The sequence below is a fragment of the Cornus florida genome, unplaced genomic scaffold (assembly GCF_030987335.1).
Source record: "Cornus florida cultivar Cherokee Brave unplaced genomic scaffold, ASM3098733v1 CherokeeBrave_3.0.0_Hap2_Chr11, whole genome shotgun sequence".
NCBI classification, from domain to species: Eukaryota; Viridiplantae; Streptophyta; class Magnoliopsida; order Cornales; family Cornaceae; genus Cornus; species Cornus florida.
The window spans coordinates 91,827,247-91,852,952 of record NW_026775581.1 but is presented as its reverse complement, the minus strand read 5'-3'; the positions used below and the strand labels follow the sequence as shown (position 1 = coordinate 91,852,952).

At 33.5% G+C, this 25,706-nt stretch overlaps 3 protein-coding genes across 6 annotated transcripts; 1 reads left to right on the top strand and 2 right to left on the bottom strand.

Moving 5' to 3' along the window:
- Positions 1-9,221: 9,221 nt before the first annotated feature.
- On the top strand, positions 9,222-12,676 carry LOC132287139 (F-box protein PP2-A13-like). The gene is made up of 3 exons (XM_059789649.1): positions 9,222-9,898; positions 10,321-10,439; positions 12,035-12,676. Exons 1-3 carry the CDS (start codon positions 9,578-9,580, stop codon positions 12,432-12,434), a joined length of 840 nt encoding a protein of 279 aa, XP_059645632.1. The 5' UTR covers positions 9,222-9,577; the 3' UTR covers positions 12,435-12,676.
- Positions 12,677-13,249: 573 nt separating this feature from the next.
- LOC132287140 (uncharacterized) lies at positions 13,250-20,562 on the bottom strand. 3 transcript variants are annotated; one of them, XM_059789650.1, is made up of 11 exons: positions 20,365-20,559; positions 18,732-18,831; positions 17,988-18,097; positions 17,775-17,905; positions 17,601-17,667; positions 16,564-16,616; positions 14,744-14,798; positions 14,560-14,634; positions 14,302-14,419; positions 13,665-13,711; positions 13,250-13,567 (listed from the first exon to the last, which is right to left on the bottom strand). In XM_059789650.1, the coding sequence occupies exons 3-11, from the start codon at positions 18,069-18,071 to the stop codon at positions 13,457-13,459; spliced, it is 741 nt and encodes a 246-aa protein (XP_059645633.1). In that variant the 5' UTR covers positions 18,072-18,097; positions 18,732-18,831; positions 20,365-20,559; the 3' UTR covers positions 13,250-13,456. The 3 variants fall into 3 exon arrangements, with proteins under 3 accessions (XP_059645633.1, XP_059645635.1, XP_059645634.1); XM_059789652.1 differs by lacking the exon at positions 14,302-14,419 and having other exon boundaries at positions 20,365-20,562; XM_059789651.1 differs by lacking the exon at positions 18,732-18,831.
- A 3,387-nt stretch (positions 20,563-23,949) lies between these two features.
- On the bottom strand, positions 23,950-25,252 carry LOC132286154 (uncharacterized). Of its 2 annotated transcripts, none has more exons than XM_059788422.1 (4): positions 24,774-25,252; positions 24,521-24,669; positions 24,401-24,446; positions 23,950-24,214 (listed from the first exon to the last, which is right to left on the bottom strand). In XM_059788422.1, exons 1-3 carry the CDS (start codon positions 24,918-24,920, stop codon positions 24,404-24,406), a joined length of 339 nt encoding a protein of 112 aa, XP_059644405.1. In that variant the 5' UTR covers positions 24,921-25,252; the 3' UTR covers positions 23,950-24,214; positions 24,401-24,403. The 2 variants fall into 2 exon arrangements, with proteins under 2 accessions (XP_059644405.1, XP_059644404.1); XM_059788421.1 differs by having other exon boundaries at positions 24,359-24,446; positions 24,774-25,247.
- Positions 25,253-25,706: the final 454 nt, after the last annotated feature.

Sequence of the window (25,706 nt, the reverse complement as noted above, 5' to 3'; positions counted from 1 at the left end):
TTCATTTCCATTCTACCAAACTAGTCCTAAAGAATGAGTGCAATACAAGGTAGATGTTAGGTTACAGAAATATAAGAAAGGTGGTTAGTGAATGCGTTACAACTGAATTAAGTGCTAGGCGAGTGCAATACAAGAAATAAACATGTGTATCGTATGAATTTTATACGTACATTAATAGTGTATTAAAATAATGATTGAATAATATTTTTTCGTCTTCTAAATTATAAGGTTAAGAGTTTAAGTCTCGTACTCTAAGTAAAATAAAAAATAATATTGTAAATAATTGGTGTAGTAATGGAATCCTAAAAACAACTCAATTTGGCACTCTCACTAAAAATTATATTGGTTGGTCTCAATTTTTAGTATATATCATGTCATTGGTATGCCTAATCAATCAAGATGTACCTTGCTCTCAACCAATTTAAATGGTATGATACACTTTAATTAATTGAGCGGCCGCCTACATTATATGTGTTATGTCATTAGGCACGACGAACTCATGAAGGGCCCAATAGGGGTAGCCGTCCCCACTGAAAAGTTTTTTATTTACAAAATTATCTATAAATTTTGTAAAAAACTTTAAAATGTTTCTATTTTTTGGTAAAAATTTTAAATATGTCTCCACTCAATTTATAATAATAGCCCACCATCAGTGGCGTAGTTAGAAATTTCCTTTAGTGGGGGCAATATTTAATAACAATTATATATATATATATATATATATATATATATATATAATTTTCACCAAAACAATATATGTAAAATTTAAAATATTTCTATTTAGTACATTCACAATGATTTTTCACATTATTCATTGTTATTTCAAAATTTAATTCATTGAATTAAATATACTAAAAAAAAAAAATCATATTCAATGAATCAAGAATGAGATATGAAAAAGAAAATAACACAGTTACCTAATTGTCCTAATATATCACATGTGTAGAAAAAATAAAAATAAAAAACCATGATAACCAAATCTAACCTTATAAGTTAGAAGCAGATAATTCAATCCATCAAAAAATTTGATAGAGTTGAATTTGTGATTTCATTGATTTGGGCTGCAAATAAAAAAATAATAATAATAATTCTAAGTTTTATTTGCAGAATAATAATTAATAACACAATTACATAAACTAAATTTTGAAAGAACAACAAGTCCTAAAATAATTTTGATAGTAATAACTAATAATTTTCCTAACTAAAATTATAATATCAAATAATAATTGTAAAATTTAGATGATAAAAAAAAAAATCATATTACCTGTCTGCCGCTGCATTGAGTCTCTGTTTGGTAACTCTGCTTGCTTTGTTTGGATTGTGGAAAATGTTTGTAGACTGATGATGTAATAGAAATAATCTATTTGTTTGTGGTAAAGTCAAAAGTATAATAGAATATCTTGATGAATTTTTTTTTTTTTTAGAAAGTGAAAAAGAATATAATATTTTAGGAAAGTGAAAAAAATATCATATTTTCTGGAAAAGTAATAATTGACAGATAAACGTGAATTAGTTTTTGGTTATATATATATATATATATATATAGTATATATACGTGCACTGTCAATTTTTAGAGACTTTTGGTTATATATATATATGGTATATATACGTGCATTGTCAAATTTTGGAGTCCCTCTGTGGCTACGCCACTGCCCACCATACATTATTGTAGTTCAAAATTGCCCTATACAAGTTTCTGAGTTCGTCACTGCATGTCATAGTTATGAATATTATCAGTACATCAAAATCCTTTAAAAAATAATATCTCAATTTACTTAGAAAAGCAATATTCTAATATTATTGAAAACATAACAATTAACATCAACAAAATAAGAATGATATACCATATAAAATTATCTAACACAGTGTCACTAGTCACTACTAATGTCACAAGAAAAATATTATGTTTGTATTTTTATTTTTTTAACGATGATAGTGTCAGACTTTTTAAAATATATTTTGTATGAAAAAATTGGAATTATACCGTAATAAATATTAATGATTATCTCACTAGATCAATCTGTGTTGACTGAACTTTTCTTAAACTAAACATTATATCATATTCAAATAGAATTTGATTACCCTCTCTTTTTTTGGGTAAATAATTAACTAAAACCCTCTTGTTAACATGTGTAGCATACAAATTAATTGTTTACAATGATCATGCAACACATTTATCAAATGAGAAATGATACATTTGCCGACTTAATTCTCCAAGTTATTCTCTGAATCCTAGGTGGCTAGGCCAAGTCAGCAACGAAAAAACTCTGCTCGCTCTTTCTCTCTCTCTCTCTCATTCCCTCTCCACCATTCCCCCTCTATTTCTACCATCGTTGGCTTTCTCCACCGGTACAGGGAGATAGAGCATGAGAAAGAGATCAAATTCCAATCATCATCAACCAAGAACCTCATCTCTGAGTTGCCCACCGCCGAAAACTTCGCCGCATCAAATAACCGTTCCAGACGACGACACCGCACAACAAATCCGACCTAGTTTTGCCTGATCCGAAACTTTAAACCCCAAGACCACAACGTTGGTCCAAGTGATCTCATTTTCCTTTGTCGTCAACTTCAGGGGCCAAGCCGTCGCTAGATCGGAGCTCCCTTTAGAAGAAGTCGATGGAGACTGATGATGGCCCGATCGAGTTCCTCCACCGTCTGCTCACTGCCATCGCCACCGCCGGGCTGAACCAACCCGTTGCCCACCGCGAGCCCATCCTCACCACCATCCAAGCTGTCCATCTGAGCCGCCGTAAGCTCGCCGCTCCACAGCCGAGACACCCCTCCTCGAGCGTGGCGGCTTACCCCCAGAAACTGACCCACTCACCGACGATCAGCCCCAAACTGGTTTTTCCGGCAAAGAGCTCTCACCGATCTCACGCACTCTTCGACTTGGTTCTTCCAAGTTCGAGACCGTCACAGCCAGACCATCTCCACCTCGGCGTACACAAGCCGCAGTTGCCAAAGCCGGATCTGTCTCGTCGGCCGCCGAACCATCCTTGAGAGGGAAATCGTGGAAAGAAAAAGAGCTGTGATTTTTTTGTGTCGCCGGCGAAGCATCCCGCCTGGCTTGAGATGAGAGCTTGAGAGGGTATCCTGGAAAGAGAAAGAGCTGCGATTTTTTTGTCTGACGTGGCCTGGCCACCTAGGATTCGGAGGATAAATCGGAGGATTAGGTTGGTAAATGTATCATTTCTCTTGTCAAATAATTAATCTTAATATAATATAAAGTGCAACTTTATTAGCACATAATTAATGAACTAATTATAAAACTGACCCCACATCATGAACTTGTCCACTAAGAAAGGCATACAAATGATGAATATGTGACACGAGTGCCATTCCAGCCCAACCACAGAATGTGATTAACATGTTCAGCTGACTCACACACACGTTGAACAGTCTGAACTTGTGCTTAATTTGTTTATTCCCAAATCTTTATTTATTAATTAATTAATTAATGTCATTATTTAAATATCACTTTTGGTCTTGGCTTGATTTCACATTCCGTTGGTCAGAATTCAACAAGAAGACCCCCAAACCACTCGGTTTATTTGAACAAGACATTCAACCTAGTATCTTATTATACTAACGTATTACAAGAAATGTGTATGATTTAATTAATTGATGATCTTAACGTTTTTGCTTTGTAGTTTGTTTTATAAAAGTGAAGAGGCAGAAAAAAGGCCTTGTATTGCTACAGGGAGATTAATCTAAAGCTATGCTAAGAATATGTTCCCTATGTGGCCTTTCGGCAAAGGACTTCAAGTTTGTTTCTCATGTAGGAAATAGTTATTCTTATAACTTTATGTTTGTGTATATATATTGTCAAATTAATAACGGGTTCTATTATATTACCCTGATGTTGTGTTATGGAATATTGAATGTGCTGCTAGAATTTAAAATTAAAAGAAATTTATTTTAAATTATATTTATGATTTACGACACAAAAAAATTATTAGATATGTCATCCATGACTCATATTTTAATTAACCACAAAATGCATAAAACTCTGTCAACTATTTTATTTATTCAGAAAATCCTCGTGCACCATTATTTAAGTAGAAAACTCTATTCATCTTTATCGAAATTCTGTAAAATAAGAATAGAAAAATGAATTATTTTGCTAAATTACTAATTTGCCCTTTATTTTTTTTCCAAACTATCCTTGGAGCATTTTTTTTTGGATACCATATACAACCTATTGTAAACAATCAAACATGTATAGAATCGGGTTATTCCAAACCCATTTGAAAATTCTGCTAGTGTGTTATATTTGTCATTAACGGTTGGTTGACGGAGTATCCTTGATTGGAACTTTTTGATAGGGGTATTTGTGGGTTTTCAATAGTTGAAGGTTTTTTTTTTTTTTTTTCTCATTTTGCCCTAATATTAAATAAATTACTTTAATAAAACTATATTTGAAAGTACAATGATTATAAATCTTCAATTAGTGGAGTCATTGTTTGGTGCGAGATGATTGCAGAACATTGCCATTATAAATAGGTCAATAGATCTTGATAAAAACAGAATTTAAGGCGTTTGTATACATTCAATCCGGTTTTAGAGAATGGCAAAATATGAGTCCAAATGTTTATGGCTGACCAAATTATTGTAATGTACCATTGATTTTATTAAATTCTTTTGATTTTGTTTCATTCATGTTAGAGATCTAATTTTATGTTAGTAGTAGAGAAACCGTGCCATAATTGTTGAGAGTTTAATATCTAAGAATTCACTGTAACAGTTCACACTTCACGGTTACTATTTGGTTGTCTATAAGTTGGTTATCAACTATTTAGAAAGCACCGACATTTCACTTAAAAGTGAAAAAGCAGTGTGAGACACTTGGATGCGCGTAGAACATCGTTAAAAATGTCTTGAAATTTAAATATTTTTCTTGGACATGGTAATGACACATTTTGCACTTTCACCACACTTTGGAGTTTTGTAATTATTTTTTTAAAAAGAATGAAATTCAATTTAAAATATATTATTGATCAATTAAAAAAATATATAAAATAATAAATAAAAAAAAACAAAATAATAAATAACTAATTCTAAGCTTTAAATTTGTGATTTCATTTATGATAGTATGGATAAAATAAAATGACCTTAGAAAAAAAAAAGTATGAATAAAATGAGTAAAACATATTATTATTATTATTATTATATATTATTACTTTTTTACATATTTATGTTGTTTTTGTATTTTATTTTTAAAAAATTTGTTGTATTGTACTCATATTCTGTGTCCGAAGGCAATTCGTGTTAACGGATTAGAGTCGACACGAATACAACACGATTATTAATCGTATCAAGACCTCTTGACACGAACACGACATATGTGTAACACGACATGACATGCGTAATCCGTTTAATAAATTAGTCAAAATATAACACGACACGAAATGACATAAAAAAAGACGTTTAAGTCATTTTTGACACAAACACGACACATTTATTCTACACGTTTAGCTAAATATGTCATTTCTCACACGACACATTTATCCGACACATTTAAGTAATCAGGTTAATCGTGTCATAATCGTATTAGTAGGGTCAAACATGAACACGACACGTTTGATTAATAGGTTAATACGTATCAACACGATTACACAGATTAATCCAAACTCAAATCTTTTAATTCATACCGTGTTAATGTATTGTGTCAAATATTTTTCATCCGTACGAATCATTGCTTCCTACTCGGACAAGCTTTAGAATTTTTCTTATAGTAATCAGAAACATTTTGACATTGGGCTGGATGGATGAATTATACTAATGCATTTCTAATTGGTAAGGTTAGGTTGTTGTCTACGCCAAATGACAAAAAGAGCCTACGCCAAATGACAAAAAGAGCCTGTCGATGATAAGTTATTGTAACGACCCTCACCCTGGCCAGACACAATATTGTCCGATTTTGGCTCACCCAGACCAGAGACTTCCCAGGGGGTCACCCATCCTGGTACTACTCCAAGTTAAACACGCTTAACTACAGAGTTCTGATGGGTTCACGGCCATCACGGCTTTAAAACGCGTTGTGTCATAGAAGGGTGTTGAATCTACATATAGCACTTGCCCCATCCACACCCAGACGATGTGGGATTGTGCACCTGTAGCTCGCCCAGTGTGGTAGCGTACTGGTACCCCCTGCACACGCTCACACACACCCGCCCACAAGGTCGCCACAATAACCCCCCTTTTGGGGCCCAACGTCCTCGTTGGCCACACTTCCGGTTGGGTCAGACTCTGATACCATTTGTAACGACCTTCACCCTGGTCAGACACAATATTGTCCGCTTTTGGCTCACCCAGACCAGAGACTTCCCAGGGGGTCACCCATCCTGGTACTACTCCAAGTTAAGCACGCTTAACTACAGAGTTCTGATGGGTTCACGGCCATCACGACTTTAAAACGCGTTGTGTCATAAAAGGGTGTTGAATCTACATATAACACTTGCCCCATCCACACCCAGACGATGTGGGATTGTGCACCTGTAGCTCGCCCAGTGTGGTAGCCGACTGGTGCCCCCTGCACACGCTCACACACACCCGCCCACAAGGTCGCCACAGCTATAAAGACAGAGAGTGACCTGATAAGCTATATTTAAATGGGAGAAATGCATAAAACACCCCTCAAGTATACTTTAAGTAGTACTGTTACCCCTTATTTAAAAAAGTGTGCAATAAATACCCCTAATCTTTTAAAATTGTGCAAAATTACCCCTTCATCAGAAATCTGACCTAAATTATTACTGTAATACCCATTTTGCCCTTTTAATTTTTCGAAAATACCCATCCTCTGCTCTCTGCGATTTGGTTCACCACAGACTTTCTTCCATCACCACCAACTCATCCCACCACCGTCTTCTTCTTCTTCAACCACCACTACCTCAACACCTGGCCTGGTTGGACAGAAAAAGCGATGCTAAGCTCTCGTATCCCAACTCCGACACCCCGAACACTAAGAAAGCTACCGTAAGAGCGAAATTCATAACTGCACTTAAAGGCGAGCTGTAACCTCGATCAACCAGCCTCCGCCTTTTTTTGTTCCGATTCCTAAACTCTTCAACCAATTCTTTAGCCAAACTTAGATTCTAGTAAGAGATATCCGGATTCAGAGAATGAATTTTAGATAGAGTACCAGAATCAATGTCTCTACGAGAGGTCCTACGGCTCGGCTATAACTGTACCGTCGACTAGATCCGGTCGGCCTATAGGAAGCTCATCCAGTCCAACGTCTCCGAAGCCGACGCTTTTGCCTCCTTCTAGGAGCTCGTCAACGCCTACGAGGTCCTCTCCAATCCTCACGAACGTGCTTAGTATGATTCACACCGTTCCCAGATCCTCTTCTCCGATCCCACCACATCCGGTTCCTCCATTGTCCCCGACCTCTTCTCTTTCTTCTCCAACTCTGTCTTTTTCGGTTACTCCGACACCGCCAAGGGCTTCTACAAAGTCTATGCGGACGTATTCGAAAAGAAAAAAAAAAAAAAAAAATCATTGTTTATTGTCCTTTTTGATCTTTTTACAAAATTTTGTATTTTTATATATTTTATAAAATTGTTGACCAAGGGTACTTTAGTTAAGTTTGATTTTAAATATGTTAGAGGGACTTGATTGCACTAAATTGAAACTTGAGGAATATTTTTTACACCAAAAGAGTATGATATGCACTATATACATAGTTGAGGGGTGTTTTTTACCACTTGACCCTATTTAAATTGGAGAGAGTGTTTTTTTTTTTCTATGACATGCATAAATTGTGCTATCATTTGATACATATGCCCTCTGAGATTTGACATATTATGGGTGAAAAAAGTGGCAACACAGATTTTAATTCCAAAGTAACTGCTTTCATATATATATTTTTTAACACTTTTTTTTTTAACACCAAACTGCTTTCATAAATCACCAGGCAATGAGGCAATTACTCCAAACCAAACTATCCACACACACATTTATATACATAAACTAGTAAAAGGAATATTCAAACACGAGCACAAAGATGGACGCTAAACTTAATAATAATATATTTAAAGAGAGACAAGCTTTATTTGTTATTCTGAAAATAATTTTTAAAAATTCAGAAAATAAAAAATTGTTTTTAGATAACAATATTTTATAATTCTCTAAAAATAAATATTTTTATAATTGAGTTTTCAAAAAATTGAATCAAAGAAATTTTTTTTATACAATTTTTTATTTTTAATTTTTTTAAAAACAAAAAATTATTTCCATAATAACAAGCTAAACGAGAGTTTTTATTGCTAAGGTACACATGAAGATATATCGATTGCAGTTTTGAATACTTTTAGGGTTAGTTTGGTTAGCGTGAAATAGCAAGAAAGGAAAAGAAACTGAAAATTTTAAAAAAAATTAACTGTTTGGTTAGCCTGAAAAGGAAAATTTTCAGGAAAGTAATATTCTTTCCTAAAAATGTTTCCTCCAAAAAACACCGGAAAATTCTAGTTTCCCGTGAAAGTTGTATAATTATATTTTGATTCCCTATTATGCCTTTATTAATTGTTTATTCATTCGTCTCTTTCTTCATAGATATATTAGAATTCTGTTATTAGATTATGATTCTTAAAATTAGGACTCTTTTCCACTCACAAAAGAAGTGAACTAATATAATGCAGTAGTAGAGTCCTAATATATATTGCAACCTTAAAATAAAAAAAAATTAAAAAACTATTCAATTACCAAATTTGTATTTGGACATATATATATATATATATATAACCCAATCTTATATACTTTTTTATGCTATTTATATTATTTATATTAAATTAGTAAGGGTAGTTTTGGTATATAAAATTATTATCTTTTCACTTTCCTGCCATTCAAACTCATGAAACAATATTTTTTCACAATTTTCTTTAAAAAAAATTCATGCTAACCAAATGCATAATACAAACTAAATTTTCTTTTCCTTTACTTCACTCTCTTTTCCTTTCACTTTCCACCATCAAATTCCGGAAAACCAAACGGACCTAGAGGAATTTATAAAGGAAAAACATCTTCCTTCTTAAACATGAAGCACAAGGGCATAGCAGTCATTTCAGCACACCCCTAAAATCCAACAATTATCCATATGTCCCAAACATTTATATCATGAATCCAACAAACTAGATCTACTGTAACAAAATCTTATATAAAACTAATTTTCCGTATTTAAATCTCTATAATCCCTGATTTCCACGCAAATTCAACAACTCCTCTCTCTCTCTCTCTCTCTCTCACGCGCGCGCGCGCGCACGTCCGTGTACAAAAACCAGCTGGAGGGGGTCATTAATCACCACCATCATCTCGTTTCCTCCTTCCCTTTCTCTCTCTGGATTTCTGAGAAAGTGGGAATCTTATTACATACCACACCCATCTCCTTTTTCCCTCTGAGGTCTGAACCCATCAAATTCTGGATTTTAGGGTTTTTTTTTTTTTGGTTCAATAGAATCTATCCGTCCATGGGCTCTGGATTTTAGGGTTTTTTTTTTTTTGGTTCAATAGAATCTATCCGTCCATGGGCTCTGGATTTTAGGGGCTTTTTTCGTTCAATCGAATCGATCCGTTCATGGGTTCTGGTTTTTCCTTCCTTCTGACAAACCCCAATATATGTACGCCTCTGTCGCCGGAGCCGAGTCTAGGCGATTTGCCGGAGGCTTGTGTGGCCTCCGTCCTGGTGTATTTGGAACCACAGGAGATTTGTAGACTTGCAGTGCTTAATCGAGCGTTTCGGGGCGCTTCTTCAGCAGATTTTGTGTGGAAACCCAAGTTGCCTTCAAATTATGGTTCTGTTATTGAGAGAGTGTTTGATGAATTTCCATCGGAATTGTGCAAGAAAGATATTTACGCGAGGCTCTGTCAGCCCAATTTATTTGATGGAGGCACAAAGGTTTGGCTTTCTCTCATATAATATGTTTCTTTCTATAGAAAATATACAAAGGTCTGTTTGTTTCTGTAGAAAAAATGTATAGAAAACGAAAAGAATGAAAACTATCTGGAAAAACACGTTTAGCAATTTACTTTTAAAAATGTGTTTGAGAAACAGTTTTGGATATATAGATTCTGTTTTGTGTGAAATGGGCAAGGCCTTGTGATTTAAATTGTTCAGGTTTTTTTGGTAGGAATGTTGTTATTTTGGGTTGGGTTTTGGTGCAGAATGTTTGGCTGTATAAGATTGTGCAGGAAAGATTTGTTTTTAAATATAGCTTCTGAAAAATATTTCTTGAAAATTAGTTCCTATTTTGTGTTGATACCGGCAAGGTCTTGTGATTTGGATTATTCAGCTTTGTTGATGATTTGGGTTTTGTGCAGAAAGTTTGGCTGGATAAAAATACTGGAAAGGTTTGTTTGTCAATTTCTTCAAAAGGGTTGGGGATAACGGGCATCGACGATCGGAGATACTGGAATCGGTTGGAAACCGCAGAATCTAGGTGAGTATTTGGAAATATTGTTGTCTTGTTTTCCGTGTTGGATTACTTGAAAACATAGAGTTGTGATTTTAGATTGGCTGATCAAATCGAACTGTTCTGGGCATTCCCTTTTTAAAATCCTCCAAAAGAAGGTTCTTTGCTTTTCATTTTGTTATTTGTATCTGATTAGTGATTCAGTAATTGTGTTTATCTCATCAAGCAAGTGAATTGAGGATTATCCAAAGTTCAAATACTGCCAACTGTGTTAACACTTCTGTGAATAACTTACTATTTTTCATGTATAACAATCTATTAAATTTTCTCATGAAATTACCTATTAGGTTAAGGGTAATTTTGATTAGTTTCCCTGTTTTTTTGTCAAATTTGGTTTTGAGAAAATCCTTCTGTTTTAGATTTTTTTATTTTTTATTTATTTATTTTTTTTAATTGCGTTGGGATTTAGAAGCCATACCTTGATTACTAGCTCGCTATGCATATCAAATGTATTTGAATCTATATGTCGGGATTACATTCTGTTTCCAGGCACAATACCAGGCTACTAGGTGCAGGCTTAAGAAACTGAGCTCTGCCATTAATTAAAGCAAACCATCCTTTCTCTTTCAAAAATTGTTATGTGAGATAGAGACAGTGAGAGACCCTTGAAAGTACAAGGAAATTGCCATCAGGTAGAGATTATTTGGGAAAATTGAATTAGATGAATTAAGGGTGTATTTAATGACTAAGTTAGTATAATTCCCTGTTAATACATACGGTCAACTTGCAGTCTTTGTTGAGTTTTTCGTAAGACTAGTCATGTTAGCATAAAGAAAAACCACCGGGACCCACCATGTGTTAGATCCTATTTGGTGACTAACTACATGGAAAATTAGCTTGATTTGAGGATTACAAACATTTGCTTTCAATTGAATTTATGGACCATGGCAAAATCCATGAAATTGTTGGCAGGTAAAAAGTGCTTAAAATTGGATGGTTGAAGCTAAATTAGGCTGACTAAATTCTCATTTTTCTTTTTGGAGTTTTCGGTTTATGCTGTGATTTAATTCATAACCCAATGAATTATGCAGAGTTGAATGTATGGTAGACCAGCAACTCCTTTATTTCCACATCAAATCCTTTCTTTGACACTATTCAGGGGCAGTACCCACATGGGTGTATAGTGGATGCTGCCTCAAAAGGTAGGAAAATATTGGAGGATGATGAATTGTTTATTAGTTTTCTTAATTTAGGTGAAACATTATGCCCCTCCTAGAATCAATCATCTTGATTCAAGGCATCTTTCATTGAGTCTGCAAAAGCTAGAATATGTTAGTTTAAAAGTCCTTTTCCTGAATTTAGATATAACCATAATCGGTGATGTGTTTCCTCTAAAGGTTCCTTTAGATGTTTTTATCTTATTACAAATAGGAAAACGGAAGAAGTCTTTGGTTGTTTCCTATAAGAATGCATTGGAAGTGTTGTTCAAGTATTTCAACATCGATTGATTTGCACCATCTTGTTTGGTTCTTTAGTTGGCATGGTATTACTGTAACAAGATACTTTATTTCTTGAAATGTAGTGTGATAAACTGAATTGATCTGTTCTTCTCTTGCATGTAGATTCTGCACAGTTGCTTACCTCCGGCAAATCTGGTGGCTTGAAGTTGACGGAGAGGTGGAGTTCCCATTCCCAGCAGGGACCTATAGCCTATTATTCAGGCTGCAATTAGGACGTGCCTCTAAGAGGTTTGGTCGCCGTGTCTGTAACTCCGAGCATGTTCATGGTTGGGATATAAAACCCGTTCGATTCCATCTCTCAACTTCAGATGGCCAGCATGCCAGTTCTCAGTGTTTCTTGGATGAACCTGGACAATGGATTAACTATCATGTGGGGGATTTTGTTGTTGAGGATTCCATAACATCAACAAAAGTAAAATTTTCTATGACCCAAATAGATTGTACCCACACCAAAGGTGGTCTTTGTGTAGATTCTGTATTAATTTGCCCCCGTGAGTTTTAGAGAGAGGTTAAAGTGTTTTTGATTTGCTGTTAACCTTTCTACACGGGGAATTTTATGTTGTGAAGAGGTAGGACATTTCCAGAACATATGAATCATTATTTATTAGTTAGTTTTAGGGGAAGCCTCATTTCTCTGCAGACAAGGCAATGTGTTTGTATTTGTATCATAATTGCTTGATTAGGGTTCTGTAATTGCAGTGATTTTCCTCTGGACAAGACGATTCCAGGCTGCTTTTAATTTTATTTCATATTCTTGTCCATTTTCTGTTTATTGGCAGAAACAAAACTTTGTGAAGTGAGAGGAGTGAAAGGAAGAGAGACAATTCAAAGAATTGTGTAAAATTTGAAGGCATGGAGGCTCAAAGAATGTGTTTAGATTATATGAGTCTTGGTCAATAATTCATCATTCTTATGGAAAAACAACTAGATTCATCATCTTTTCTTATTTGCAAAGAGAGAAAAACGCGTGCACCGTGGTTAAAGCTGCCGGCCTGACCATTGCAAACACTTGTGTTCAAACTTCAACGAGGCTTGATATAGGCATATCTACTTTTATTTTTATTTTATTCTCTTTATTTTATTTATTTTATTTTTCTCGAATTTCAAACAAACACATGCACACTCAAAATATTGGCCTAGCATGCTCAACCACTCAACCTTTTTCAACCTTGGGATCAAACAGATTTATTTTGATAACAATGAAACATTTTTAACGAAACAATTACTCACTCACTTTTACCTTTTGGTATACAATTTAGTAAAAAACGATAGAATGAATTTATGCTGCATATACACATAAGCTTGAATCTGAATGTGTGAACGCTCAATAATAATGATCTTCATATGCAGCTACTGTAAACGAAGCAATTAAATTATTACAAAACTAATAAAAAAAAATTAACCCGTCAAGTTATTACAAAACTAATTAAGAGAGAGACTCTGAAAGTCGGCATGTTGTTAGCCCGATAACTGATCTGAAATTAATGGAAATACATCTGCCAAGTAACAAGAAACCAGTTTAAGTTATTGGTCTTGTTCATTGTTGCTGGAACGACGATATGGCATGTAACGGTGGTCCTTTGCCGCATTCTTCCTTCTTCGTTTCTCAATAAAGGACTCAAGCTTGCCAGATGACTGATATATTACATAAGCAAATTCATTACTCCATAACTCAAATTTAGTTATAAAAATAATTACCAACATGTTAAAACGAGGTTTAATATATACATACCTTGAGATCCTCGTATTTCTCAATAAGCCTCTGCTTATGGATTTCAGCTGCATAAAAAATAAAACCACCATAACCAATTTAATTGTATACGAACCTTGTCATATTATTTTCATATAAAAACCCCTCACTGACCTTAATACTACTCTTTATTGCTCTTGGGAACCCATAACTAGGGTTGAGGTAAAAAAAAAACCTAGTGGCAATTCAAGACTCGATATTATAGTGTCTTCGTAAAGATAAAAGGAGTTTCAATAACATTAGCATTGTCATCACCAACATGCATTTCCATCTTTTCGCTTTCCTAATGATACAATATCTTTGTATGGTATTCTATTACTTTTGACTTCTAGCATTTGCTTTGCAGTTTAAAGAGAAGATGTCAACTCGTCCGAGCTCAGAAAACTAAATCCAATTGCACACGTCTATGGTTCACCATATCACAAAACCAAGACAGGGTCATTTGCGGTGAGATGGAAAGAATAACAATTGTTTTCTTGTTTATTGGAGATACTTTAGATTAGGATAAGCCAAATGTTATCGCAGACATGCACATGAGCGTGCACCCACACACCGGCAGAATTAGATAGATAATTGAGTGTCTGTGTGTGTGTGTGTGAGAGAGAGAGAGAGAGAGTACATTTCTTCAGATAAAAAGGTTGTTTCCCATTTTTTGTTGCTTCTCTCTCTTTCTTCTTGTGCTCAGCCAGAATCTCACTATCAGTACGCTTTGTTGACCCAGACTTCAGTTGTTTATTCTTGCATGTAACAAAGAGGAATTTAAAAGTGAAACAGAGGCAAATACAACGAATATTTCTAGATGGCGAAAATCGCTAGAAAGAAACTTAAAATGGTCAGTTAAGCATAGCAGTTGCCTTTCAATAATGTGAGCACTTACAATCCAAGCTAAATGATTCTCTAGATCATTAATGACTTCTGGGTCATTTGATTTCTTCATCAATTTCCTGAGTTCCTAGCAAAGCAAAGAGACAATTATTAACAAAGAAATTGCAAAATAATAATAACAACAGTAAAATTAAGAAGAAAAAAAACTACTATATTTTATTATTCTTGGAACATACCTCTCTTTCAGCAGGAAGATTGTTCTCGTATAGAAAGTTGTATCTCTTCTTGAATCTACAAGATCCATAATACATATCAATACATCACACAAAGAAAATTGCTTTCTAAGACCCGGAGGGGAGTGACTTCATGGAAACTAATGTCAAAGTTTGTTTAAAAAAACTCTTGCTATTAGGAAACAGATTGCCAAAAGACTATGTCCTAGTTCATTTTCCAATCAAATATTTATAATACCAATGAGTGGAAAGTTAGTTCTCCTTTGTGATTTAACACTACTCTTGGTATACAATATTAAGAAGCACAAACAGGAGGTTGCAGAACAAGCCAACGGCTCTCAGCCAGCAATCATTACAATGGAAGCTCAAATCACTTCCGCTTTCCCACCCAACCGTGTCCTATTTCATATTCCTCATCCTATTCCAAATGTTGCTTTCTCTTCACAAGATACACCCATCCAATGGTTCCCCCAGTTCCCACTGTTTCCTGCATTTCTATTTTCGTTGTTCACTTCAACTCTTAAATTTTTTTATATTTTTTTAATCTAATAACTCCAACAAAAATAAAAATAAAAAACTTTGTGTTGTTACAAAGACACGTTGAGATAACAACTAGGAATTGAACCCTGCACCTCCCTTTATGGGTGGCAGAGATATCGCTCAAGCCAGATAGCTGGTGGTATTTGGTAAAAAACACCAGTTTACTAGTTTGGGATTATCTCATGCATTCTTACACATTTACAGAGTTAACACCCTAATTAATTTATAGAAAATGTCAAGATTTTTAGCGGCCCAAAACCAGAAAAGAAGAAAGTGTTGAGTTTGCTTCAAAAACAATTGCTCCCCAAAAATAGAATTGTACTTACTGATATGCATCAATTTTTCAAAGCCTCTAAAAGAAGTAGCATTTCCAAGACCCACTCAAGTAGGGCAAAATATATAGAATGCTTATTAAAAGCAGATAAAAAACTAAGGCACGTGTAAGCCAATATGTTAATTTTACATCAACCAAATGCGTCAATCAGTCTCGATGCATTGGCCCAGCCAATTGAGAGAGTGGATAAATTTTCCATGATCCTGTTCAGCATCTTGGTTGGAGTATTGGAATCAAAGCTTCCCAACCTAGTAACCTCATTCACGCACTTGGAGTGAAATCTGTTCTAAGCCCCTTTTCTTTGTAAAAGGTTCCAGTAAAAATGAACCATATAGGCTGCTGGGGTCTAAATACGGTGACTGGATAAAGCTGATAACATGTCTTAAGAAACTTTTGAACTAATCTCACTTATGCAACCTCAAGCATGGCTAAACTACATTCTGAATTTGGTGTTGCCACGGATGTCCTTTCCACTAAAATAGCGAACAAAAATAAATGCAACGGCCATAAAGTCGACGAAGGAAAAATTATGAAAAAGTTACTATTAAGTCAACCCTTAAGGTAAAAAAGACAGAATAGCCAAAGTGCGATCTTGTCAGCATCCTTGTTGAAATTGTGTAAGAGACTGACTTATTACTCCTATGCCTCAAAAACTTATAATTAAAAAAGTGCACGACACAATACATAATGTAGAAATTATTTTATTTTCAAGTTCACCAAAGTTCCTATACTCTTCTTGCTTGCTCCCATTTACACACTTATTTACAAAGACTTTAGTGAGAAGTTCAAAAGGACATGAGATCTGCAACTACCATTATTGGCAGATTAAAAAATGCAACAGTGAATTGAAACAGAGGAAACTGTCAAACTTTAATTAATAAAAGAAAATTACTAGATATGATCACACACTGCACATGGGCGAAAGCATTGATGGGAGAGAGAGACTCACCCTTCTACATCGAGTTCACCGCATAATGATTCAAAACGAGGGTCACGTACCACCTGAATGGAACAAAATATTAATATAAACAAAATCTAGCATTTTAAATATAAATTCCACAAATATGCAAGAAACTAATAGCGTCAGTGAGTGAGAAAAACACAAAGTGACATACATTTCACCATGTCTACATGCAATGATCAAAGAACCAGCCAGGTCTGAGTTGGCTCAATAAAGCCAGATTAGCCTTGAACGGGACCAATCTGAGACCACAACATGCTACTGAAAAAGTACAATTGATATTCACGAGTCATCTTAACTCTGTCGAACCACCTTGAACATGAGTTGTCTTGCAAACTATGAGAAACTTGCGAGTTGTGGGCATTACTTTATCAATTACTTTCTTCACAAAACAAAAGCAGATATGCTGTTCTTGGCCACAAGTTTACATCTTTTCTATCAAATATGCCAAGAAACATCAAAAACCACTTTTATTACACAATGACAACCATTATATAATATGATCATAGAGTACTGTGGTAGGTACTATATTAACCTTTTACATTGTGTTATATGTGTTAAATGGTTTATTTCATTAATTTTATGGATTCACTAAAATTTAATTATTTATAAATTTTAGAAGCCTTATATGCAGCATACAATTGCATGTTGCCAGCACCAATATGATATTTTGAACCGTGTCTAGTTAATTTTTAAACTATTAACTCTATGAAAAAAATACTGGTAATAAGCATCTACACCCAATGTTGCTGGCTAAATGGTGAAAATTTGTCACCAGATACGTCAAATGGGGGTGAAATAAGACAAAAACAACTTGAGTCTACATAGCTACTGGTATTGTATACCTAATGCCCAAGAAAACAAACTGCTATTTTAGGATATTAACTTTGTCATTTCCCTACCACTTCCCAGTAAATAAAATGGAGCATAAAGTAGTAGAAAAATATATCAAACCCAACAGTATTTAAGCAAAAATCTTCTATAAAATGTAACTCTCACACAGAAGTACAGTAAAAAAAACTCACCTTTTTAGGAGCTTGAATGACCTCTCTGAATCTACTCATGGGCTTTTTGCTACTCACCTCCATTGGCCTTCACACATTCCATAATCAGCTTTTAACATGTAATATCAAAATATAATTTCAACATATACAATCCATATATATGTATATAAAACAAACTACACCAATTTTTAGTACCTGTTCTTATTGGCTCGGCCAGCCTTCTTCTCCGAATTGGGTTTTTTGTACATCAAATGTGACCCATTAGATCGTGCCTTTAGCAGTTCTTCAAATGTAACATCCGCAAGCTCGCGCTCTATCTCCTCTTCCTATCCATAACAATCACAAACTTTATATATGAACTGTATATACACACAAGTGTCATAGAATCTAATTGTTCAAGTTACCCACATCTTCTGAAGATGATTCATGTTCTTTGTTGTCGTTGAACATAATTTTACTTGAAGTAGCAAGTGAATTGTCGGATTTCTTCATTCAAGATTTTGAAAGTTACACCCACCCTAAAAACAAAAAAAAATAAAAAATAAAAAATAAAAATAAAAAATAAAATTGTGAAATACAGATTAACTGAAACATATATTAGGATTGCAACTGAATACAAATTTTGCTGACTAGTCCCTGGCGTTATAAAAGAACCATCTATTGAGATCCTTTGTTTCCACCATTTAATAGCCACATCTATTAAAACAAAAAGAAAAAGAAAAAACACCACTCTAACAAAGAACACTATTACTTGTACTGACTCAAGATGCCCTTACAGACTCTCTCTCTCTCTCTCTATATATATATATATATATATATTATGACCAAAAATCATCAACAAAACTCTAGCGTTGAGTCGAGCACAATCAACAAAAACAATTAAAAAAGCCTCCCCACTTCCAGTAATGTCTTTGACAATTGAAAGCTACATGTGAAGAGAGATTTGTGGTGCAGAGGGAAGCTTTCATCCTATTAATTTCTTCCCCAATTAAAAGCACCTTCTCCTATGCTTTTCATTTATCTAACTCTACCCCCTATCATTCCTTACTTAATATTGTTTTGGGTGAAAAACAATCAGTTTCAGCAATCCTCATTATATTGATAGAGAGCAGAAGAAAGATGGAATTTTGAAGAATCAATGAAATAAGTTACCGCTAACAAATCAACCAGTGTAGCCTCCTTCTGATAGGAACAATCGTAATCAATGTCGTCTGACCTCCGTTTGAACACCACCGACAAATCTCTCGTCCCTCTGGAAGACACAGAGAAGAAGCTAAATTTAGGGCTTGGGCTTGGGCTAGGTCGTCTGTCAGTGTTAGTGGTCGTCTATGGAGAGAGATGGACAGAAATAGAGGGGTCCCAAACAAGGCCGGTCCTGAGATTTCAAATATTTTGAGAGGCCCTAGGCGAACTTTCAAATGTGAGGCCCTTAAGTTTCACATGCGCAAAAAAAATTATAAAAGTGCGGAATTTTCACACAATGTTTTTAGATTCTATAGCTAATATAATTGTACGCTTGTTCATTATGCATAAGACAACTAACTAATAACTATAAATTTATCACCACCAACAAATAATTGTGCGCCTGTACAGTGTGCATAAGACAACTAAGTAATAAATAATTGTGCGCCTGTGCGGTGTGCTTAAGACAACTAACTAATAACTATAAATTTTTATCACCACCAATAAATAATTGTGCACCTGGGCAGTTTGCATAAGGCAACTAACTAATAACTATAAATCTATCACCACCAATAAATAATTGTGCGCTTATGCAGTGTGCATAAAGTAACTAATAACAATAAATCTATCAATTAAAGAGTGCGAAATTTTCACAGGCACAAAAAATTTATAAGAATGCGGAATTTTCATTAATATGAGATGATAAGAACATAAAATATACACACAAAAGAAAACCCGGTCTTGGTGCTTTAAAAAGAGTACGATCCAGTTTACATCAAAAAATTAAAAGGAAATATTCAACACAACTAGTCACAAAAATCAAAATTCAACTTTATATCAAAGTAAATGCTCAAGGCAAATAACCTCACGAGATCCTAAGAAGAGTGTCCTGCTAGCATGTGAAAGAAGATCACAATTAACATAAAACGGATGGAGAATCAAACCGAAACAATAATAACTAAGCATTGCCGATCATACAATAAATATAATATTTAAAAAATCTAAAATCAAGCAGTTTGGTCGAATGATCTCCTGGCTGGAGTTTTCAATGGAGCTTTGTGTGTGTGTTTTGGGAGCCAATTAGCCCTTTCTTGATTTCAGGATGAGGAATCAACTTTAGTAGCAGTGATTGACTGATCATTGCTACAGAAGACCTGTGCAAATTAATAGAAAAAACCATTAACTTTTGTTTTGTTAAAGCCTGCTCTTGATTTCCATGTGTTTGTACATTCTGATGGCAAGTTCTTTGAGCCTTTGACAGTATTATTAACTGAAATTCTAGCTGAGCGAACTTCAAATAACATCAATAATGGTGGCATGTATCTTCATATAAAAAATAAAAAAATAATTAAAAAAAACCCTTAATTTCGCACTGTTAAGTATGAGCATAATTTAGAGATCGAAAAAGTTAATTATTACTCAGGTCCTCAACCCACTAGAAGGGATCCTTAATTTTCGTAGGATTGAATGTGAAAATGCAAAAAAATTATGAAGAAAAGGGGTATGGTAGCTGTTGTTGTGAGACTGGAGTGGACTTAGGGAGAAGAAAACAAAAAGATCGATTCATGCAAAAGGAGAGAGAATAGAAAGAGGATGAACATACCTTGTCACGGTGTCACCTGAGCCTGAAGCGATAGCGGAGGCTGCGTCCTGCGGAGTGTCGAGGCAGATTGTGTCGTCTGAAAAACTTGCCCTAATTTTTTTTTTGGTCATCCCCTAAAAGTCCCTCAAAATTTGAGGCCTTCTAAAATTTGAGACTTGCCATAACTCTTTTTTTTATTAGGTTTGAGGCTCTCAAATTTTGGTTGCTTTGGGCCGTGGCAATCTTGGTGGCGTATAAAACAACTTGTTGAGTATTAATAAACAAATTATTTTTATTAAAATATTTTGCGCAATCAAATATCAAAAACAGACGAAAAATATTTTATCATAAAACAAACTGAATTTGTGCTCTTTTTTAAGATTTCAACTCATATACATTGTTGGTTTTTGAAAATCTAAAATTACCCATTTAAAATTTTAAAGCTGGGTTAATTTTGATAATGGAGGCAATATTGGTGAAAAAAAGTAATAAGTACGGTTAAAATTGTGACATAGATTTTTTTTTATAATAATTATATTATTTTAGACAATTTAATCCCTCTTTACTTTTTATAAATACAATTTTGTCCCTAGTGTTAAAAAAATATACAAATATTTGTGTTATCTGAAAAGTGTAACTTGTTAGTATTGTTGTACTCTTCCCTTTAAAAAAACCTATATATTAGAAATTTAATACCTTTCCTTTTAAGAAACCTATACATTAGTTTCTACAAAATATATATTTATATTATTTCTTGTCCATTTATCAGCATGTTTTTCTAGATCAACTTCTTAAATCAAGTAATTATTATTTTTTATTAGAGTTACATTGGAAAAATTTTGGATTTCACTCTTAAGTTAACTTTATTTAAAACTAAACTCACATGAAGCTACAATTAGTATATTCATGAAAAAATCAAGCTATTATTAGAAAAACTAAACTTTGATCTTAAATCTTATACAATTTGAATTTCATAAATATGAGGGTTGATGTTTTATTTTTTTTATTTGGTAAGCAAGAATTCATATTATATAGAACCGAAACAAAATATACGAAGGATAGAGATATTATTATTAAATTTGATAGTAAAAGTGTTTTAACCAACATTGTTACCAAACAAATTTAAAAATACTTTAAATATAAAAAGCCCTTTATAAAATACACCACCAAATGCATAACATGCTTTTGATTGACAGCAATTTTATAACAAATCTACTACTGAAAGTGCTTTCATAATTTTAACAGCAATTCTTAACGAGCCCTAACTTTCTCTTCTATCTCATTAGGATTTGATACTAATCTTTGTAAGTAACAATGATGAAAGATTTCACAAATGAAGAAATAACAGAGTTCAACAATGTCTTTGATCTTATTAGCATAAAAAATATTAAATAACTATTAAAACTCCGTGAACATTAAACTCATTTGATGATGATAATAATAATGGAAATGGTATTTTTTTTTTTTTTTTTCATGCTTTATGTTTTATGCTTTGAGTTTATGTTTGGACTTTTTTTTTTTTTTTTTTTTTTTTTTTTTTTTTTTTAATGTGATTTTTTAAAATTAATTTGGATGCTGAAGAGAATGGTAATTTATTTATTTTAGACTAATGCTATTAAGAGAGTATTCTCTTAGATATATTTACGATCTCTCCTTTTATAGCTAGTATTAGATTAAGAAAAATTTAGGAGTATGTGCAAAAAGACATGTAGACGTTAAAAAAAGAAAAAAAATGACGTTCCCTTACCCTTAAAAAAAAAAAAAATTTTAAAAATAACCGACTCATCTTTAGAATATTGTGAAAATTTGTTATTTTTTTAATGATGGCTGAATCCGGTCTTTGTCGTCTCTTCTCTAATCTTTATTTTCGATTTTTTTAATCTTTGTTTAATTTATTTTTTATTATTATTATTTTGTCAATTTATTTATGATTATTTTGTCAATTTATTGAGTTGGTGCAGATTGGAGCAGTTATTGTAGGGTTTGTGGTTTGACAACAACCAAAAAAAGAAAAAAATAGTATCAGAAAAATAAGAGGATTAAATATTTGAATAAAAATTATAAAAATAGAGAAGGTTATTGAAAGAAAGTTATTAAGAAGAAAACAATAAAACAACTGTGAAATTTTATACAAGATTGTATACCAAAACGAATTGGATACTCAATTATAGGTTGGAATGGACAAATTCAATTCAAGAATTTGTAAACTATCCATTGGTAAAAATTTATCAACATTTTCCTCTTTTCAAAAAAAGAAAAAGAAAGATGAAAAGACTGCAACAAAAATAAAGCGTACGAGGTGCATTGTGCAATGGAGGAACTCAGAAGGTCACGTTATTAAATTTATTGGTGGCTACTTCAATTATTCTTTTACAAAACCTAAACCTAGTTGACGAACCACCTTCTTGTATAAGCTGTTATGTATACTTGCTATTCTCACTTTATAAGACTAGAACCTTCCATAGTCGTCTCTCTGGGAATTCAATTCCATATATATCTCTCTCTCTCTCTATCTCTAAATTTATCATATGCTCAACCTACTGATCTTATCGGTCAACTGTTTCTTCTAAATGATGGACATGAACTTCATGTATGGGGTGCCTTTCATGAATTTATCAAATGGATCCATATATGGAAGAAGCAGTTGAGGATAAGATCACTAGGTTGAGGAAAAAGTAGAGGCCCAAAGCAGAAAAAGGGCCATGAGCAGTAGGACTCATTCGAGCTCTCGAAGAATAAGATATGGGGGTTAATGCATAATATATATATATATATATATATATATATATATATATATGTCATGTGAAGTGTGACTGAACAATTTCAACAATAACACCAGTATCAACACTACTAATCCAAGGCAAGTAAATTACTTTATTCCTTTTTGTGTGATTTCATGATCCATGGCATGCTTATCTAAATGTTAATATTATTGACAGGCATCTCCACAATCGATACTATTCTATCATTCAATGTGACAATATGGTCAATTATACATTTTTTTTTTTTTTTTTTTTTTTATGTTGATTTGTATCAATGACCTCCATTTTATGCTTTGTTGTATTAATCACGATTATCTGGTGAATTTTTCATACAGAGGGATAAATTTGTTGAACATGATTGTATAAACTTAAATGTTAGTAATAAAATTTAATTTAATTTAATTTAATTTTTTTTTTAACACGACCCCTAATGTAGGGATAGAGTGCTAAGGTCAATACCAATGTTTTTATTTTTTATTTTATGTTTTTATTTTTTTCATGACAAAATGTTACCGAACATAAGTATTGTTGCAATGTACAAGGATTAGTGGTTTGAGGGAAGGGAGAAAGTACAAGACGAACACGAGGAACAATCTAATTATTCAGGTAATTATTCAGGTAACAAGGCACTTGTTTTGTTGAAATGTATATGGTTTTTTTTCTACTTTTCTTTTTTTGGTTGACACGATAAGAAGAGAGTTCTTAATTAGGGATTCGACGATAAAGAAAATCTACCATTGAGAGGTAGCAGGTTGATAACATGGATTCGGATTTCTCAATATGACTTTCCATATAAGGAACTTTTAACTTGTTGAAGGTTTTGCTAAAAAGAACCCGTACTCTCTAACACAACCACAAACTATGTTATATAATACATATATCATGTATTCCGCAAAGTTGAGAGAGGTAGCAGGGGATTTTATTGCAAGCTTGTTGCTATATTTATTACATGTGTTTTCTCAAGTTCAATATTCAGTGACTCCAACTTGTACACTTCTAGTTTTCGGTCCCGCAACTTCGTCGTCTGTTTCACCTTTCAAGGGAGAAAAAAATGTAGTTTTTGACAGCTAGAGTTGGCCTTCAGCTTTCAGGCGACATTTATCGAACACCTAGACGTCAATAATGTTAAACAGAGGCTACACAATTAGTCAATACTATATCAGCAATAAAAGTGGGGTTTTATTATTTTTATCTGTAAATACTAATAATTGATTTAAAGATAATAAACACATTCACAAACAATGGCAACTAACCAAAATGTTAAATCAAATCCAAAATTATTTTGCAGCTCTCACTTGCTAATCATAGCCCTTCCCCAAACAATTGAGACAGCGTTGTACCCTATAATTAAAAATCACATAATCATTAAACTATACGTATTAGAATCACAACTTAAATTGTGAGAAATCACAGACCTATTTCCATCACAAGTAGGGCAAAGACATGGATTGATAACGATAGGATCATATAATGGTGACCACTGTATGGTAGATTTTCCTTTGCATAGTTTGCACATATAAAACCCTTTTCCCTTACAAATCCCACATGGCAATGCAAATTTTTTCTGCACAAAATTCAATCTCAGCATAATTAGAGGAGCAACAACTATATATATATATATATATTGTATGTATATGATGAGAGAGAAGGTTTGAGAAGCTAGCTAACCCGTTTAGCCTCGGCGAAACCTCGAAGCGTTCCAATGGTGGCGGAGGAGAGAGAAGAGACAGTGAACACTCCGCCAAGGAGTATAGCGGCCCCCGTTGCTAACTTGCGCAGCGGCTGTGGAACACCACCCTGACCACCGTCCGCCATTATCGCTTACACTTCTGCCACAAATTGTTTCAATTTAAGTGGTAAAATTCAAATAGAACAATGCCTGGCACTGTGGTAAAATGGGAAGTGGATCAGGAGGGGGACCGGTGAACCGGGACACCCGAACGCAGTGCGGGTCTTGTGATGGGGCTCCGCGTAGCCCGTGCTGTGCGTTGAGCTTGAAATGGAAGGAAACTTAGTTCAAATTTTTATTTTTATTTTTATTATTTTTTTTTTCGAGGTATCAAATGCAGTATTAATTTCTTTTGTGACATGATTTGAGTACGATATTTAAAAATAACTTTTTGAGTATTGAATATATAATTATCTCCAACCCGATAAAATTTTAATAATTAAGTACTCATTATTTGTTATGTTTAGTTTGAGGGAAGGATTTATGATGGATGGATAAGAGAGAGATAAAAGGTTTTTTTTTTTATTTTTTATTTTTGTTGAAAGGAATGAAAGAGATAGAGAAAGTAAGGAGGGATACTTCATTCCTCGTTCCTTTGTAATTTTTTATCCACCCCAAAATTGGGAGAAAGATGAGAGAGCAGGATAATAACCAATAAATTTTTAATTTTCATTTTTTACATTGTTGTTATATTTGGAATGAATGTATAATTTTTAAAATATTATATAATTAAGATATATTAGTAAAAACAATATAAAACTCTTTTCCTCTGCCTTCAACCAAACAAAAAAAAAAAAAAAGTATCACCATATTTATCATTTTTACTATTTGTTTTATCCAACCAAACAAAAATAAAAGAGACAACTTCCCCT